The sequence below is a fragment of the Eumetopias jubatus genome, unplaced genomic scaffold, assembly GCF_037043125.1.
Source record: "Eumetopias jubatus isolate StellerSeaLion01/CBP00866 unplaced genomic scaffold, mEumJub1_p1.0 scaffold_13, whole genome shotgun sequence".
NCBI lineage: Eukaryota > Metazoa > Chordata > Mammalia > Carnivora > Otariidae > Eumetopias > Eumetopias jubatus.
In genome coordinates this window covers 74,639,625-74,659,056 of record NW_028274819.1, presented here as the reverse complement: position 1 = coordinate 74,659,056, position 19,432 = coordinate 74,639,625, and the positions used below count along the sequence as shown (strand labels likewise).

General features: G+C 34.8%; 1 protein-coding gene across 1 annotated transcript in view; it reads left to right on the top strand.

Annotated features, from left to right (window-relative positions):
* The window catches only part of SLC36A4 (solute carrier family 36 member 4), a 51,245-nt gene that overhangs the window by 9,826 nt on the left and 21,987 nt on the right, over positions 1-19,432 (top strand). The window contains exons 2-7 of the mRNA XM_028119643.2: positions 6,844-6,967; positions 8,069-8,159; positions 9,602-9,690; positions 10,737-10,832; positions 12,644-12,728; positions 17,529-17,756. Of these exons, the coding sequence (XP_027975444.2) occupies positions 6,844-6,967; positions 8,069-8,159; positions 9,602-9,690; positions 10,737-10,832; positions 12,644-12,728; positions 17,529-17,756 (713 nt within the window). The remainder of the gene's footprint in view (positions 1-6,843; positions 6,968-8,068; positions 8,160-9,601; positions 9,691-10,736; positions 10,833-12,643; positions 12,729-17,528; positions 17,757-19,432) is intronic.

Sequence of the window (19,432 nt, the reverse complement as noted above, 5' to 3'; positions counted from 1 at the left end):
AAAACAGTTTATAAATGTGTACTTCTTAAATTCCTAACATTGTTAAGAATTATTTTTATTTCAAATAGTTTCAACTTTAAAAAATTGACTCTTTAATCTCATTGTTACAGTTTGAGAAGTTTCCTGGAATTATTAAATTTTTATTAAGGTTTTAAAGGAAAGGGGTGAGACAAATGGATTTAGACCAAAGAAATATATGTGAAAAGTTACTTTTCATGTAAGTCATATTTAATGTTTCCTAAACCACATGAAATTGAGAAATAATGAATTTAAGAAGTGGGGAAAAGTTTAAACCATAAGGCATTACACTGTTAAAATTAAATAAGACAGTTGCTACTCAGTGTAAATTTGTTAAGAGTGACTGAGAGCCCAGCTAACTTTTAGTTGAGAATTTGAGTGTACCTTGAAATCCTATTATTATAAAAACTAGATTCTGTGAATTATAGAACTAGTAGAACTAGTACTTGTAGATTATTTTAACACTTCTATATATTCAGGTTTAACTACAAGATATTAAAAATAAATTATTTGGTGATGCCATTAAAAGTAAACTTTATCCTTCAGAGTTCATATTTTTTTAAGTTGTGAGAAAATTTTTTTCAGACTTCCCATTGCTGCTGTGATCTCTTGGGAGGTATGCTTCAAATAACAGATTGTTCAGTTTTTGAAATATTGGTAGGGATAATTATCTTTATGAAGAACTTAAATAATGTGCTTAGTAGTGCACAAAACATACTGTATATCCTCTGGCAGAAAGAAATTAGAGAGTTCAAGTAGCTGACAATTTGAATAGCTGAATGAATAAAAATGCAAATGAACTTGAGTCAGCAAGGGCAATGGAATAAATTTTGGAATGAAAATATTAACACGTTTCTGTTTAAAGATGATGCAACAAAAAATGTTGATTGTTATCGATTAAATTCATATTGAAGTCCTAACCTTCAGTCCCTAAGTGACCTTATTTAACAATAGAATCATTGTAGATGTAATTAGTTAAGATAAGGCCACAATGGAGCGGGGTGGGCCACTAATCTGGTATGACTTGTGTCCTTATAATAAGGGGAAATAAAGACACAGACACGCATATGGGGAGAATGCCCTAGGAACTTGAAGACAGCCATCTATAAGCCAAGGAGAAAAGCCTGGAACTGATCCTTCTCTCCTAGCTCTCAGAAGGAACCAACCATACCGACATCTTCATTTTGGACTTCTGGCCTTCAGAACTGTTAAATAATAAATTTCTGTTTAAGCCACCCACTTTGTCATACCTTGTTATGGCAGCCCTAGCAAACTAATACAGTGGTTTTATAAGATAAAGTATCAATTTTCTTTGTATAGAGTATAACAGAAAAGGATGTAGAATCTGTTCCAACAAAAGATGAACATCATTTGTAATATTAATAGACACCAGAATAAATGTGATATAGTAGATATCCCAGTATTAGCTCTCTAATACTGAGAAACATTTAATTTTCACTGTGCACAGGTTTAGGCTGAGCCACTTTTGATACTGAAGAAAAAGAAATGAGGAAATCCTACAAAATAGTCTGTGGAGAATGTCCTACAGATGAAAGGATTAGAAAAACTACCTAAGGGCAAAGTTGGGGAATTTGAATTATAGAAAATCTTCATTAATTTAGACTCTAGCCATTTGGAACTTTGGATAATTCATTGGATTTTACTTTACACATATTAGTAATATTATTAGAGGAAGAATATATTTTTTTAAGAGATTTTATTTATTTATTTATTTATTTTAGAGAGAGTGTGGTAGTGATTGAGGGAGGGGCAGAGGAAAAGGAAGAGAGAGAGTCTTAAGTAGACTTGTTGCTGAGTGCAGAGCCTGATGTGGGGCTCGATCCCAGGACCCTGAGATCATGACCTGAGCCCAAATCAAGAGTCAGACTACTTAACCGACTGAGTCACCCATGTGCCCCTAGAGGAAGAATATTTAAATGACTTAAGAATAAACTGTATTCAAGCATTTTTTCCAGTGTCTTGTTTTTTAAATTATAGCATGAACACATCATGAGATCTAGCCTCTTAACAGATATTAAGTGACAATACAGTATTATCATCCATAGGCACAATGTTGTATGTCAGATCTCTGGAACTTACTCATCTTGCATAACTGAAATTTCATACATGTTGATTAGCAACTCCCTGTTCTCCCCTCCCCACTGACAACCACCACACTAATCTTTGCTTCTATGACTTTGACTATTTTAGATTCCTCATATAGGTGGAATCGTGGTATTTGAACTTCTGTGACTAGCTTATTTCATTTAGCCTAATGTCTTCAAGTTTCATCCAGATTGTTGCATATTGCAGAGTTTCTTTTTTAAGGCTAAATAATATTCCATTGTATATATACATCCTATTTTGTTTATCCATTTATCTGTCAGTGCACATTGTTTCTACATGCTGGCTATCATGAATAACACTAAACTGAGCATGGGAGTACTAGCATCTCTTCGAGTTCCTGATTTCAATACTTTTGGGTAGATACTCAGAAGTGGGACTGCTGGGGCGTATGGTACTTCTGTTTTTAATTTTTTGAGGAATCTCTATACTGTTTTCCTTCACAGCTGCAATATTTTGCATTCCCACTAACTGTACAAGAGTTCCAATCTTGCCACAACCTCACCAATACTTGTTGCCTTTTGTTTTTTTGATAATGGCCACCCTAACAGGTGTGAAGTGATATTTTATTGTGGTTTTAATTCACATTTCCCTGATGATTAGTGACACTGAACATCTTTCCATAAACCTGTTGACCATTTGTATATCTTCTTTGGAGAAATATCTGTTTAAATCTTTAGCCAATTTATTAATTGGTTCACTAGGTTTTTCTGCTCTTAGGTTGTAGGAGTTTCTTATATATCTTAGAAATTAACCCTTTATCAAATATATAGTTGCAAATATTCTCTCCCATTCTGTAGGTTGGCTTTTCACTATGTCGATTGTTTCTTTTGGTGTGCAGAAGCTTTTTAGTTTAATGTAGTCCCACTTGCCTATTTTTGCTTTTGTTTCCTGTGCTTTTGGCGTCATATTCATGAAATCATTGCCAAAACCAATGTCTGAAGGTTTTTCAAGTATTTAAGTCTTTAATATGTTTTGAGTTGATTTTTGTGTATGGTATGAGATAAAGACTTTCATTCCTGTGCATGTGGATATTCAGTTTTCCTAGGACCATTTGTTGAAGACACTTTTTACCAATTGTGCATTCCTGGCACCCTTGTCAAAGATCAGTTGACCATATACACATAGATTGATTTCTGGGCTCTCTATTCTGTTTCATTGGTCTATATGTCTATCTTTATGCCAATATCATACTGTTTTAATTACAAAAGACCCCAAATACCTAAAACAATCTTGAAAAAGAAGAACAAGGCTGGCCACACTGCCTGATTTCAAAATGCCTTATAAAGATATATATTACGAAGCTAAAGCATCTTCTAATATCTTAAAGCATAACTTTACTTTTATGAAAAACTGTTGTCATGAATTCCAGTTAGGGATAATAGAGACTACCTAAATCCTAATCTCTTCACATGTCCTCCCCACAAAACCTGTGAATTCGAAAAGGAGCACAAGTCAACCATTCATGAAGTTATTCTTCTAGCATTTGTAGGAGACCCAAGATACCACAAACCTCAAATTATCTATGAGTAGGAAAACAAACAGCAAATTTCAGAGTTCCTGTTGCTGCTGCAAGGACTCTCTAAAGAAGGTCTTTAGAAACCCTGGGAAAGAGGAGAGGTGGTTAGGAGGTGTAGAAGCACAGTAGCCTTGGCAAAACATTGCTTCTGGAGGAGGAGATAAAAGGAGCAGTTGAGATGTCCCTCTGATACCTGGAGGTGAAGAGAAAGAAGGAAGTAAGGGGCGAGGGGTGGGGGGTGGGTAGGGAATTGAATATCCTGCATAAATAAAAGAGAACCAGAGGCATACCAATTACTCCCTGTAACCCCAGTAAGTCAATGTTATCCCTTAGATAAACTGAACTTCACTATGCCAACAGAAGGCACCACTCTCAAATTAGGATCCCTGTCCATGACCTGCCTAGCAGTAGGAAGAATCACAAATCAGTAATAAAGTACAAGGTGTCCAAAGGAGAACATGTTGAAATGAAAATTTAATAGACTCATTTAGTTTCAAAGAAGGTAAAGGAAGACATCAAAAGGGTCAAAGAGAAAGTGGTTGAAATGGAAGACAGGCAGAGGAGATCCGACATATAATTGGCATCTCTAAAGAATAAAAACAAAATATTTGAACTAAACAAATATTCAAAGTTATAATCCAAGAAAAATTTCCAGAAATAAGAGAAAACATAAATCTACATGTCAAAAAGGCCCAGTGTGTCCCTGGGAAAATTGACTCAGAATGCTTAAACCCAAGACATACCATAGTAAAACCATTAGATCTTAAAGTCAAAGAAATTCCTCAGGATTTCAAGCAAAAAGGACAAAGTATACAATGGCTGAGAAAATTAGTTTGGCATCAGACTTCTCAAGAGTAGCTTATATAGCAAGGCAAGAGTGGAACAGTATCTTCAAGAAACTCAAGAATAGAAAGTGAGTCAAAGGTGTTATATCTAGCTGTCCTTCATATGAAGGCTATAGAAAAACAGTTTAAAGCATGCGATAACTTAGGGAATACTGTGCCCGGGAGCCCATGCTCAAGAATCTACTAGAGCAGTGGTTCTCAAAGTGTGGTTCCCAAAGCAGCAACATCAGAATCACCCGGGAAGTTAGAAATGCATATTCTCAGGCCCACCCCAGGCCTGCTGAATCAGAGGCTTTGGGGTGAAGTACATCAATTTGTATTTTATCAAGTCCTACATGTCATTGTGATGCACAGTTGACAAGAGAATGAACTTCTTCCAGCCAAGGGAAGACTGAGAATACTTTGGCAGAGGACTGATAGCAAGCATTTAATATACTGATTATAGATATAAGTCTAAGACATGGGTGGAGACATGATTGGAATAACAATGTGTAAAGCATCATATATATTGCCAAAATATAACACAACAACAACAACAAAAAAATGAGAGAATAAAAGAAAGGCATTTCTGGGAGGGCAGGGGAGTAGTGTGGTTTTTCTGGGAAATAAATAAATAAATAGCAAAAGTAGAATAAGACCATTAATTTTTGTATAGGTAATAGTTGGAATTCAGAGGATACCATTTTTTTAAAGATTTATTTTATTTTAGAGATGGGGGAGGGGCCAAGGGAAAGAGAGAATCTCAAAACAGACTCCCTGCTGAGCATGGAGCCCAACGTGGGGCTCGATGTCACGACCCTGAGCCTAAATCAAGAGTTGGATGCTTAACCAACTGAGTCACCCAGGTGCCCCCAGAGGATATCTGACAAACCTGACAAACAAGATAGTAAAAGATTAAGGGAGAAAAAAAGGAGGATTAAGGGCGTCATAAAGACATAATGGCAAGGTCACCAGTTGAATAACTCAACTAAATCCAATACATGATCCTGTGCTGAAAACAACTGCTAAGTGAACTTTGTTGGTACAGTTGATGAAATTGGAATATGGAATGTAGATTAACATATTGCATCAATATTAAACTGAGTTTGTTGACTGTGATGTGAATATTCAAGAACTTCTTGTTCTTAGAGAGTACATGCCAACTATAGGGTAAAGTGGTACAATACATGTAACCTACTCTCACATAGTTCAGAAAAAGTGATATGCATTTGAAAGAGAAAAGGCAAACATGGCAAAATGTTAAAAATTAGTAAGTCTGTAAAGGATACATAGGAGTTTTTCTGTATTCTTCTTGTAAATTTAATATAAATTTAAAATTATTCCAAAATAAAAAGTTTTTAAAAATTATATGTCAGTCATTCCTAACAATTTAGGTTACCCCAATTGTATGGTTTGTAGGTTTATTATATTTATTTGAATGGAGCAATCTTTCATTTCTTTAAAATATCCTATACTTCACACCTTGCTAATGCATATCAGTCATCTCAATAAATTTTAGTTTAGTGAATTTTACTAGAATAAGGCAGACAGTGATGACTAATGTCATCATCCATCTTGCTAAAAATTGTTAGATATAAGAATACATTTTGCGGGGGTGCCTGGATGGTTCAGGTGCTTAAGCATCTGATTCTTGGTTTCAGCTCATGTCATGATCTCAGGGTCATGAGATCGAGCCCCATATTGGGCTCCATGTTGGGCATGGAGCCTGCTTAAGATTCTCTACCTTTCCCTCTGCCCCTCCCCCCACCCCTGCTATAATTTTCTTAAAGTATTTAAAAATATGATTACTATTTATGTATACAGTATGATTGAAGCTAAAAGAGGTAAAAATTCATTTTATTATTCACATTTTTAAAAAGATTTTGTTGATTTATTTGACAGAGAGAGAGTACGAGCAGGGGGAGCGGGAGGGAGAGGGAGAAGCAGACACCCCGCTGAGCAAAGAGCCCGATGCGGGGCTCGATCCCAGGACCCTGGGATCATGACCCCAGCCAAAGGCAGACACTTAACCAACTGAGCCGCCCAAGTGCTCCGATTATTCACATTTTTTATCTCATAACTCTGTGATCATTTGCTAAAAACCTCATATAGACAAATGAGAAAAATTTTGCATTGAATACTTAAGCTTTGCACTTTGCACTGCTTTGTCCAAACAAAATAACCAGCAAATAAGTCTAATTGTTTTTTAAATACACTAAAACTCAGAGTGTTAGTGTGATCCTAGGGGGAAATAGTAAAAAGTACAAGTGGTATGTCCTTCTTTTAAAAAATTCATTTATACCAGCTTTAACTCAGTGTTAAACAACATAGTGAAGTACTTTGTTTTTCTTTTTGAAGATATGGATGTAATGAGGCCCTTAATAAACGAGCAGAATTTTGATGGGACATCAGATGAAGAGCATGAACAAGAGCTCCTTCCTGTTCAGAAGCATTACCAGTTTGATGATCAAGAGGGTATTTCGTAAGTGTTACGGGGTTATATGTCTCCTTTTCATTTAGTATATATTTTGTAATCTTCTGTAGGTAAAGCACTTTCCTAGATACTACAGAAGACACACAGATGAGTAAGATATTGTCAAGGTATTTATAGTCCATTTGGGGAAGAAGAAATGCATCCAAATACAGAGCAGTGTGTGGGAATTCCAGTGATCGTACATGTCCCATGCTATGGATCTTGCAAGAAGGGAGATCTGATTGAAAGGAATAGAAATTTTAAGAGCAGTGGCTTCTGAAATGGCTAGGAGTTAGACGGTTGGAGGTAGTAAACATTTCTTCTTTATGCTGAGTGAATGGTATCAAGCAAAGTCGTGGTGGTGGGAAGGCAGTGGAATCTTGTAGAACTGCTTTTGTTATTTTGTCATCATTAATAGGTTTGAGTAAGTTCTTACTCTAATAGTAACTTAACAATTAAGCAAAAGTTACATTTTAGTTGATCAGAAAAGAATATTATAAACTAAAAAAAAATTTAGGCAAGCATGTTTGTTTCATAAGTTTAAAATTTGGGCTATTCCTAGTTTATTTTTTCTTGGTCAAGTGACTTCCTTCAAATGCCTCTTGGAAATTTTGATGAAATTCCTTAGGGAGTACATGATGTCTAAATTAGTATTTATCTTATCTGATGATACACATAGTTTTAAAACTTGTGTGCTTTTTCTTTTAATTAACTTCCTGTTAGGTTGATAATCATAGATCAAATGTGTTTAGTGCCATGATTACATAGACAGTGTCACTAAATTGCTTTGTCTTATCAGCCTAGCTGTATATAACCTTCTACATTATTCTGAGTGTCATAGCTGCCAGGGATCTTGTAAGAAAATTACCTTTTCTGTATTTCTTTAATATGTACAAAAATACTTTCAGTTAAATCTCATTTAATCTCCATAATAACCCTCTGTATTCTCCTTTTAAATGGCAAAGGTAGCACGTGAACCAGTATGACCTCTGGCCTATTCAACTTCTGGATGAGTGGAAATGTTATTTGAGTCCTTGCCGAGATTGATCTTCAGTCCCCGTGTGATTTTATTAGCTTTTTTCCTAAAATCTTACACCTTTTACTTTTCAGATTTGTGCAAACTCTTATGCATCTTCTTAAAGGAAATATTGGAACTGGCCTGTTAGGGCTTCCACTGGCAATAAAAAATGCAGGCATAGTGGTAAGACTTATCTTTGTGAACTCTAGTTAAATTATAGTTATCAGTCTTAATTACAGCAAAAATTATAAGCTAACCTCTGGCCTAGTCACATATAACCTGACCAAGTGACAATGAGATTGTACTGATAAGATTGTGTGAACACTGATAATTTAATTTAACAAAAATAAGAATTACTCTTTTCATTTCCGTTTAATTACTTAATTTCTGTTTAACTATTTAACTTTCTGTTTAATTACTTTACTTCCAAATACTTGGTAGTATTTGACAGAAAGATCCTAAAATAGTTTTCAATTTTTCCAAGTATGGTTATATCTTGTTATTCTTTTCGATTTTCAGGGATATAAGCAATGTACTCATATCAACAAATATATTTATAGAGTAGATTATTTGTATTGGTGAAATTTTATTGTTTTTTAGATTCAGAATAAAATATGTGGTTTTCAGATTTAAAGAGTAAGAATTAAGAAGGAATAACAATATTGTTTGAAAATAAATGTGCAAAGTGTTGTTGGAACCAGTTATTGTCATTACAGAGAATCTCAGTAAGGGAGAATTCACTTATGAAGTAATGAAATTATATTTAACCTCTTTTATTTTTTTTAATTTTTAAAAAGATTTTATTTATTTGAGACAGAGTAATTGAGAGGAGAGCACGAGTGAAGGGAGGGGCAGAGGGAGAGGGAGAAGCAGACTCCCTGCTGAGCAGGGAGCCCGACATGGGGCTCCATCCCAGGACCCTGAGATCATGAACCTGAGCCAAAGGCAGATGCTTAACCGACTGAGCCATCTAGGCACCCCTATTTAACCTTTTATTAGAGATTTAAAGCCTTACCAGTTTTCTAAAAAGAGTTTTAACTGTCATCTTTCTCTGTGTTTGACTTGCTCACCCTAATTTAGAGACCTAAACATTTCTGATTATAAAAATAAATTTTGACAATAATTTGTCTAGGTCTCAACAATCCAGGCATTACTTTAATTTTAGTAAACAAATATTTGAAATTTTTTATGTACCGCCTTTTCAAATAATCTTTTTTTAGGCATAGTTCCTCACATAGTAAGTGCTCAATAAGCACAATCCCAGATTAGTATCGTGCTCTTTAGTCCTTCAGATAATGATTCATAGTTGCATCTGATTATCACCGTGGGACACTGATAGTCATAGACTTGCCATCCCATGTTAAGTGTGATGTGTTCTCACAGCTCTTCTCTATGTTCATAGGTTTGGCTTAGCAAGCTGATGGGATAGTCATATGCGCTTTTCTTAAGTATTGCTGAAATTCTTTCAGTATCAAGTTTATGAATTTTCCTATATGCAAATGACTAATCATTTTGTCCAACAAAATTGATTCACACAAATGAGTAGTCCATTGTCTCATTGCTTATAAGACAACGTAATTTTTGTTAAACTTAAATATTTAATCCTATACATTTTTCCCCCACAGCTTGGACCAATCAGCCTTGTGTTTATAGGAATTATTTCTGTTCACTGTATGCACATTTTGGTACGCTGCAGTCACTTTCTGTGTCAGAGGTAAATGAGGATTTGTTAAGTGTATTCTATTTATTTTAAAGCTGTGTATTTATTTAAAGCATCAGATAGTCTTAACTGTGCTTTGCAACTAACAATCATATTTCCTCTAATCTGTTATGTAGACAAGTCTAAAATAATGAATATGGGAAAAGATAATATTTCCTGTGATTGAAATCTGGTCAGAATATATTTACTTTTTAAAAAAATATAGCCCTATTAATGAAATGGAATGCTTTCTTTCCATGTAAATTTAAAAAAATCAGGGAAGACATGGGGGAAATGGAAGCCACAACACTACTTTTAGTTATAGAGTGATGGTCTTCAATTTGTTAGGAATTCATTTTAGGGTATGGTGCCTTTGGTGTTCTTTGCTGATATGTGGGTTGGTAAATAGTAAAATAATCTTCTTTATTCTTTGTTTTTTCATGAAATGTTTCTACGGCACAATGGACTATTTAAAAAATAAGTATTGCCTCTTCTAGTAAACTAATAGTCTAATCTTAACTCTTTTTGTTATTGTTGTTAAATGTTCTTAAAACTTTGGGCAAGTCATTTATGATCTTTAAATAACAATGATACTTGAAAAAAAAGTGGGAAAGAGAACAAGGGAAAATAATGCCTATCTCATGAGGCTGAGTATTGGGTAAGATAGTTTATGTGTAAATATGTTGTAAAGCCTGTGCAGATGTATAAAATAATGCCCTTCTAAGAATAAATAATTTAGGCATGAACAATGTAGTTGATGTTTTTTGGTAATTGAAATAGTTACATATTTAAATCAGTGAAGCACAAATATTACATTATATAACTTCTACAAATACGTAAGCTTTAACAGCAGATAAAAACTAATACATTGGTAAAAATAGCAGATTTAAAATTTCATGAGACATAGAGCATGCAGATCTTGAAATTTCAAAAACTCTTCTGTTGGTGCATAGCCTTGCATTTATTAATTCCTATTTATTTGATATTCTTTTCAAGGGTTGGATTTATGGACCAACTTCAAATTTTCCTTTTTCATATGCATGTATGTCCTTAAATTACAGGTTTAAAAAGTCAACATTAGGTTATAGTGACACTGTGAGTTTTGCTATGGAAGTAAGTCCTTGGAGCTGTCTTCAGAAGCAAGCAGCATGGGGACGGTAAGCACTTGCTGTGTTATTAATATCTGGCTACAGAAATCATATTACTTTTTAAGTATTTTAATTTGACAAGATACATGAATAGAAGTATGATAAAGCTGGGGGAATAAACATAATCTTTAGAGTTACACAGACTTGGGTTCAAATCTCAACTCTACCATTTTTCAGTTTTATGACCTGAGTCAATTGATTTATCATTTGGTTTTAGTTTTCTCACCATCAGATGAGTTTATGGTGATACTTCACAGGATTACTACAGTAGTTTAAATAAAATGATATTTATAAAGCATCTGGCTAACCTATGACATAATCATGTTACTATGTTTTTAAGGAAAGGAGAAAAAGCAAGCAAAATGTTGCCATCTCATTATTTTAGATAAAATTGTGGTGTTTAGCTACATGCTCATAGGATACATGAAGTGTGTATTTTAGCACAATAGTAATTTTACTATCTTATTGTTTAAATGTAACTTTATCATTGGTAGACATGGCAGATCAAAGCCAGATGAATACAGGACTGGAAAAATAAGCATAGGTAGTCAACAAAATGCTCACTATGGTACAAGTGATATGTGCAATGGAAATTAAAGGAAGACAAAAAACAGTGCTAGTAGAGTTTATGGTTAAATATGACCTTCCTGGGGATTTGTAGGAAGTTAGATTTGTTTATGAGCTGCTCAGAGCTCTTGATATGCCATGTAGAAGAAGGAAGAAAACAGCCTAATGCTCAAAGATTTGCCCCAGAACCCTATCTTCTTCCTTCTTCTGCCCCAGAGTAGAGGCAGCTTTGTCTCTAGAATGACTTGCAGGTAGATGTGGCTGAAGTGGTTGTTGGTAGGATACTAAAATCCAAGGTGGATGAAAAGATCCTAAGGGAATACTTAAATATAATTCATCAGAGAGAAGAAACTTGAATTCATTGCAGGGTACCAAGATTATTTACAAGGGAGATCCCTGAAGAACTATGAGAGCTATAGTTATGACAAGAATGAAGATAGGCACAGGCCCTTCCAATTTCAAATGAGAGAAGGGAGGTGTGTAGATTTGTAGACCACGTTGTTTGATAGCTTGACATCAATGGTCAAATAAAGACTATAAAGAATTAGTAGGTGCATGCTGTTGTAATCACTCATTGTTGTCCAAACAAAATAGAGAAATATAGGCTGCATATTAATAACATGTAGACAGATTTATAACTTGATACCCAAACTATGCTAATTTGACTGGTGACATCCCCTTTCCCCCCCTGTACACTATTTTATGTAGCTAGAATTTTCTTAAGTATCTCATTAAACAATAAGAACAGAGCTAAGTTACTGGAGGGGTCTTTGGTGTTATGATTTAGGGCTATGCCCCCAGTCCTCTCCCATCTCATGTTCGTATTAGTGATTTGGATAGTGGATAGCATGCTTATTCCTCATATTTCCAAATGACATGAAGCCAGGAGGGCCAGAAAATACACTGGGTTAATCAGAAAAAGATCTTGAGAAGTAGGAGAGATGGGCCTAATCTAAAAGATGAAATGTTTTCATGATATCATTTTATAAGCAGATACTCAGACTGTTGAATTTCAGAAATAAGTGATAGAGAAATTTTGGCCTTTTAACTTAATGGAACATCTTTTTGCTCAGACATACTGATCACAAATGTGTGCTGTTTGTAGAAAATTCATATTTTGTTTATTTCTTATTTTAAGGAAGTGAAAAGAATATAAGCTATAATTAAATGTTTTAAAATAGTTTAAAAAGAGAAAAATATATTGATATATCAACAGCTCTTATTGATACTTATTTGTGGGTATCTCTTTTCAGGACTGTGGTTGACTTTTTTCTGGTGATAACACAGCTGGGATTCTGTAGTGTTTATATTGTCTTCTTAGCTGAAAATGTAAAACAAGTAAGTATTTTTCTCCAGTTATTGAGGTCAGTTTCTTCCACGTCCATAGTTATGGCATCGTATCTCCTCTGAGTAAGCCATGGTTGAACATGGAAATGTGTTCCTTTCATAAAACATGTTACTTTGTAAATTTTCCTTTAGTCTTCTTTTTTGTAAGTTGGATTTTCCACTACTGTTGTTGATTTTACTTTTCTTGCCATTATATATCAATAATGTTTGTTCTGTCAGATCTGAACTGGACATAATTTAACTGACTCTTAGATACTTGAAATTTAGGTCTCAAAGCAGAAACACAGATGTTTGGGGAGCATATTTTTAAATTGATTTTTCATAAATAAATATATAAGGCTTTAGCCAGCAACCTAAAAAGTGAAATAAAAAGTGGGTATTACTAAAATCCAGTAACTATTGCTATTGCCTAAAAGATACTGTGTCCAAAAATGTGTGGTATTCTGTAATTCTCTCCATCCTTTTAGGGTTTGCTTTAAAAGGAAGTGGTTTGCAGTCTTGGTAGAGACTGTCAATTTGAACAAACATGCAAAGCACTGAAATAAAAAAGCTCCCCTATCAAAACAATGCCAAAACACATTTCTGTATGCACTCTAGCTTGTAACTAGTACATTCGCCCTGTTCTTCTTTAATCATTATTTTAATCAATAACCTTTATTAACTATGCACATGTGCATTGTGCAATAGTAGCATTTTACATAGTAATATATAGTACTTGTAGGTATTTTAATGCAAAATGATGATGTGAATATGTTTTCTAAAGAATCTGTAGATATGTAAGTATATATTTGGCTCACTTTTTCAAGTATAAAGTATGCTTCATTTACATTTAGACCAGGAATGGCAAACTTTTTCTGGAAAGGGCCAGATAATAAATATTTTCAGTTTTGCAGGCCATATGGTCTTCTCAACTTAGCCATAGACAATAATATATAAACATATATGGTAATATCCCAATAAAGTTATATTTGCAAAATTAAGTGGTAGGCTGGATTTGGTGTATGGACCATAATTTGCTAAAGCGCCTAGCTTAGATTTTTAATGTTGGAAAGGCTCATTGAGTCAACCCTTCTTTTTAAATAAGAGAGTTGATGCTTTCATTAGCATTGCTCATTATAGATGATGTGCTTTTGATTTACAAGTATTTAATTCCACAAGTTGCATATTCTTTGGACTATTAACTCAGTCAAGAGGCTATCTGTTGTTAAGAACTGATAAGACACACCACTTTACCAGTCATTTACATAGAAGACAGTGGAAATTATCCTTTTTTAGGATTGTACAGCTTGGTAGTAATGTATCTTTTCTAATATCTCCTAAGAGAGCTACCAAAAAGCTTGATTTGAATTTATGGATAATGCTAATAATGCCTTACAATGTTACATTAATAAAGTATGACATTTTTCATTTAGTCTTTACCTTATCTGTAATGTACAATGCTCATTTTTTGAATGTGTAAATTGACTCTCGGAAAGCATGAGCAGTGTGCCCTAAGTTATGTGAATTAAGCTGAGACCTATAGGTCTGTGACCCAGCTGCCACCCAGTATATTAACTGCTCATCGTTGGACAGGATCTTGTCTGATTTTAGCTGTGTGTGTGCATATGATGTAATAGATGTCTATAAGCTTAGGGTTGGTGACTTTCTCCTGCAAAATGTTATCGGTTGCTTCCAAAGTAGATTGGAAGAGTGTAACTAATTTGCACATATTCTAAGAAGACCAGGTAGAAAAAATGACTTTCTGGGAAGTAAGGAGAATGCCTGCTGTAGATAGAAGGACAAAAATCCTTTTGAGGTATAAAAAGCAACATGGAAAAAGATACTCAGACTTGAGAAAAGTTAAAAGCAATAGTGAGCACCTCGCCTCGGCAGAGCAGGCAGATGGTCACTGAAACAGCAGTGTGAGAGATGTTCACTGCCACATTTTAGAGCAGACTCCAGTAGTAGACACACCGCATGATTATGCCTTACCAATTACTGCTACTGTTAGAGTTAAAAACTCTAAGTTTATTACCGCATTAATCTACATAAAATCAAAGGTGCAATATTTTATCAAATCAAAGAAGTCAGAGTTTAGTTGCCATACAGATGTGTGAACCTCCTGCTCTGTAACTGCCACAGGGCTGTTCTTGGTCCCATTAGGTCATTATGAGCATTAGGCAGGGGGAAAGGGATGGGTAGTGCCTCCAAGGATTCTCTCCCATCGTGGTTATAGTAGCTCCTCTCTGTTCTTACCCTAAGATACTCTAGAAAATTTCAGGTGGATAAAATAGTATATATGGGCATGAAGAGTGGGGAAGGAATATTACATTAACAGAAAAAAATATATGAGATACCTAAGACCATGGACGTTAGAGACAGAAGATCCAAATTCAAATCCCCACTCTCTCCATTTTAAATCACACATTGGACAAGATCTCCTGGTCCCTGGTCAAACCTCAGTTTCCTTGTTTGTAAAATGGGAATAGCAACAAAATCTCCCATTGTTCCTCCTAAACTTATCCTGAGGCTCAGCTGACAAGAGGTTTGTGAAAGCCTTTGCAAAATGTAAAGTAGTATACAAATATAGGGTGTTAAAGACTTTAATTCTGCCTTTATTTTAAAAGTTTTGCTGAAGAACATAATCTACCTTTGGAATTTTAACCATTAGATTACTGAATCATTGAAAACTAATAAGTAGTGGATGTTAGTAAATTTAAGCTTTAAATGGAAACAACTGAATTTAGTAATTTTATTTTATAATATTTATTTCAGTGTTTTGCATTTTGGTAAACATGTGAGATCATAGGAAGTCCTATTAGATAGCCAATATCTGTCTCTAGAGGGCACCAAAGGACTCAAATGTTTACCTGAATCTTGCTCTGGGTATGTATCTACACTTTATTTTATTTTTTAATCCTGACAATTTTTATAACCATCTTTCTGCCAAAGAATACTAAATTATTATAAGATATTTGTGACAGAATTAATTTCATATTCCCAACCATCTCACCATTCAAACTACCCTTTTTAAAATTGGTTATGTAACTGATTTTCTCTTGCCAGGTATCCTTGTTAGAGCTTAATTTTGATTATTACCTAATGTGCTTATTGGCAGTACTTCTTGGATACAGAAGCATTTGGCTATAAATAATTTTGTAGCTGGGAAAATTGAGTCAACAAAAAATATATACTTTTAAAAACCAAGTAATGTGAATTACCAATCTTGCTTCTATTTCAAGTTATAGAATATGAAATATAAAGTTTTGATGAGCAGTTACAAGTAAACGTGAGGTATGCATTTCTTAAATGGTTCATGGTGTAACCTGAGAGTTTGTTAGTCCAGTATGAGTTACAAGTTGCCTATCTAGCTTAAAACTAGCAGATATATTCCCTATAGTTTAAGATGATGTGTACATTTGTAGTGACACTAAACATTGCTTATCATAAATTGTGAGTATAAAATTAAAAGGAACAACTTGAATTATTAATCATACTATAATTTTGTTCTAAACTTCTGACTTGTGGGCCTCCTAATACTTAGTGTATTTAGAAAGAGAGATGTCAGAGTAAAGGCCAGGCAGCTACTTGGGCAGGGCCCCCTCCCAGATTGGAGTATTTGGTCAAGTTAGAGCATGCAGCTGTCGCAAGCTGAATTCTAGTTTCACGCCTGGGCTGGAATCTTAGAACTACCACTTACTGATTTGATATTATGTAAGTTTTTTTAACCCTCCCTAATCCTCAGTTTTCTCAACCATAAATTAAAATTAATACTACCACCGACCTCAGGGAGTTGTTTTGAGGATGAGATGAGATGTTGTGTATCATGTATTTAGTTCAGTCTTCAAGAAATGCTTCCTATTGTTACTATAGGGTCTGGTTCTTAAGAATTGATGTATTCAGAGACTTGATCATGTTATTGTGTTCAATGGAGGGCTACAGTGTTTGGGGGCGAATAGATTTTCACTAGTATTTAAATTATAATATTCTCTGCCTCTGCTGTGAATTTTTAAAAATGTTTTTAAAATCCTCTATAATTTCATTTCTATTTTAGTAAGTTGGATTATGTGATTAATTGAATAAGAGACAATTTTTAATCTATGGAACCTATGAATTATTGTATCTCTCTTGAACACTGAATGTTGGTTTATAGAAGTGGCTGAATAAATTTTAAGGTAAAACTGATTTATTGAAGTTTTTTGCTCTAGCAAAAATGTATCTACATCTACTACATGGTCATGAATGAATTTAGTGGATTCTTAATAAGTATTGATAGTGATGATAATTTATAAACAGTTGTTTTCGAAAACAGTTTTAAAGCTAGACTGTGATTTCTAAACTTTGTTTTGACAACTGTACATTTCTAAGGTGTACTTAGAGCTTGTTTCCTCCTCTGAAGAAAATAAGTCAGAGTAGGATATCCAGAGTAGAATATGGTCGTCCGCGACAAGTATGCCTCCACTTTTGATGATCTCAAAAACAAATTGAACCTTTGCAGGGATCACGAGCACAAAGCTTCAAAATAAATTAGTAAATTCATCCTCATAATTTTCTAGTGAACTTTCTTTTTACAGTATGATAAAAGAAGTTATTTTGCAAAGAAGATTATCCTATTTTAATTATCCTTAAATTTGATAAATATATATTTCTAGGAAGCTAGACTATCTTGAAAAAATGTAAATATTTGATTTATTGTAAAGGAATTTATCATAGAGTGTATAGATAATAAATTTCTTTATATTTTTTTATTTATAAGTTGATGGAAGTTTTCTTTTTCCCCCTCTTTCTTATTCTCCTGGTAATCCTATATAGGTTCATGAAGGATTCCTGGAGAGTAAAGTGTTTCTTTTGAATAGTACCAATTCATCAAACCCTTGTGAGAGAAGAAGTATTGACCTAAGGATATATATGCTTTGCTTTCTTCCATTCATAATTCTTTTGGTCTTCATTCGTGAGCTAAAGAATCTATTTGTACTTTCATTCCTTGCCAACATTTCCATGGCTGTCAGCCTTGTGATAATTTATCAGTATGTCATTAGGGTAAGTATAATGTGTTTTTAACTGAGTGTCATGTGTTTCTTAATAAGTAAATTATTTGTTTACTTTGGAGGTAAAAGTAATGGCATGTAAAGACCCCTACTTCATTATGTGGCACACAGGAGATAATCAGTCAGCTTTGGTCTCCTTTTGGGGGATACCGATCAGCTGGAAAGGTGTGTGACATAGAGCACAGGCTTTGTATTCAGTCTGGTTTTAAATCTTGGTAAATATGCTTCTGGGCTTTATGACACTGCTGCAGAAGAGCGTAAAACCTACCCTAGTAAGCTGTGATTTAGGATCATGCCTCAGCACACTGTATAACATGAAACAAAGACCTCATTAGTGTTTTGTTTACTCTTTTAAGATTTGAACCAGTCTCCAGATGGGAGGATAGATATAATTTTATAATTTTCTTTTACTTCTGAACCTTTATTTTTCCACCACCTCAGTTCACTGCCACTATCCTAGTCCATAACCTCTTTACTGGAAGCATGCAACCTCGACTGATTTCGTTGTCCATTGTCTGGGGAGCCTAATAAAAGAAGTATTCCTAAAAAAAAAAAATTGATTGATGGGATTCAGGGGATCTGCAAATCCATTAAAAATATTTGCAAGATTTAATGTTTCTGTATGTGTATATGCATTCTTCTACTGAGCAGTGTATAGCTTTCATTTCTCAAAGGGGCCAATGACTCAGAAAAGGTCAAGCATCCCTGTTCTATTCTTTTCTGATCCAGTCCATTTTATATATTATTGCTGCAATTGTTCTAAAATCTCCACTGGCAATTTATTACAAACTCCGTTGCATACCCCCCCCCCCCGAATTCCATTTTCTTATTGCACGTAAGAGTGGAAGGAGACAGGCAGGAAGGTCTCATAAGGCTTTCTGTAGTTCATGACCCCTTAGCTGAACATGTCAGAGTTAGTGGAGCAGAAAAGGCAGTTCCTTAGGTAGAGGGAACAGTGTGAGTCTTGACTAACAGTTAGTGTTATCAAATGACTCAAACACTTACTACCCTTTTCATTTTGACCATAGCTGTGTTTTTTTCCATCATGTATCACCATTATATCACACAAATCTCCCTGTGCTTCAGATGTTCTAGACCTCTCTATTTCCCAGATTATCCATATGCTTTCACATTTCAGTTTCTTTTTTCATCCTCTTTCCTTGGCCTTGAATTCCACTTCCATTTAGGTAAGGCAGAGAACACAGGATGGTGCGCAGAGTGGGAACCAGTCTTGGGGTGGCTGGAAGAGGTAGCCATCATGGAACCAGAGATCTTGAACAAGATGTGCATTTGTGAATTTCCAGTTAGTGAAAGTTGGAACAAGGCTATGCGTCAAGACCTAATAATCAAAGCCAGAATCAAGGAATATGTACAAATAATAAGGGTAATAGTAACTGTCTAGGTAAAGAGTTAGACACTGGGGGCGCCTGGGTGGCTCAGTCGTTAAACATCTGCCTTCGGCTCAGGTCATGATCCCAGGGTTCTGGGATCGAGCCCTGCACCGAGCTCCCTGCTCAGCAGGAAGCCTGCTTCTCCCTCTCCCACTCCCCCTGCTTGTGTTCCTGCTCTTGCTGTCTCTCTCTCTGTCAAATAAATAAGTAAAATCTTTTAAAAAAAAAAAAAAGAGTAAGACACTGAGACCAGGAGGAGACCTGTACTAGGAAGCAG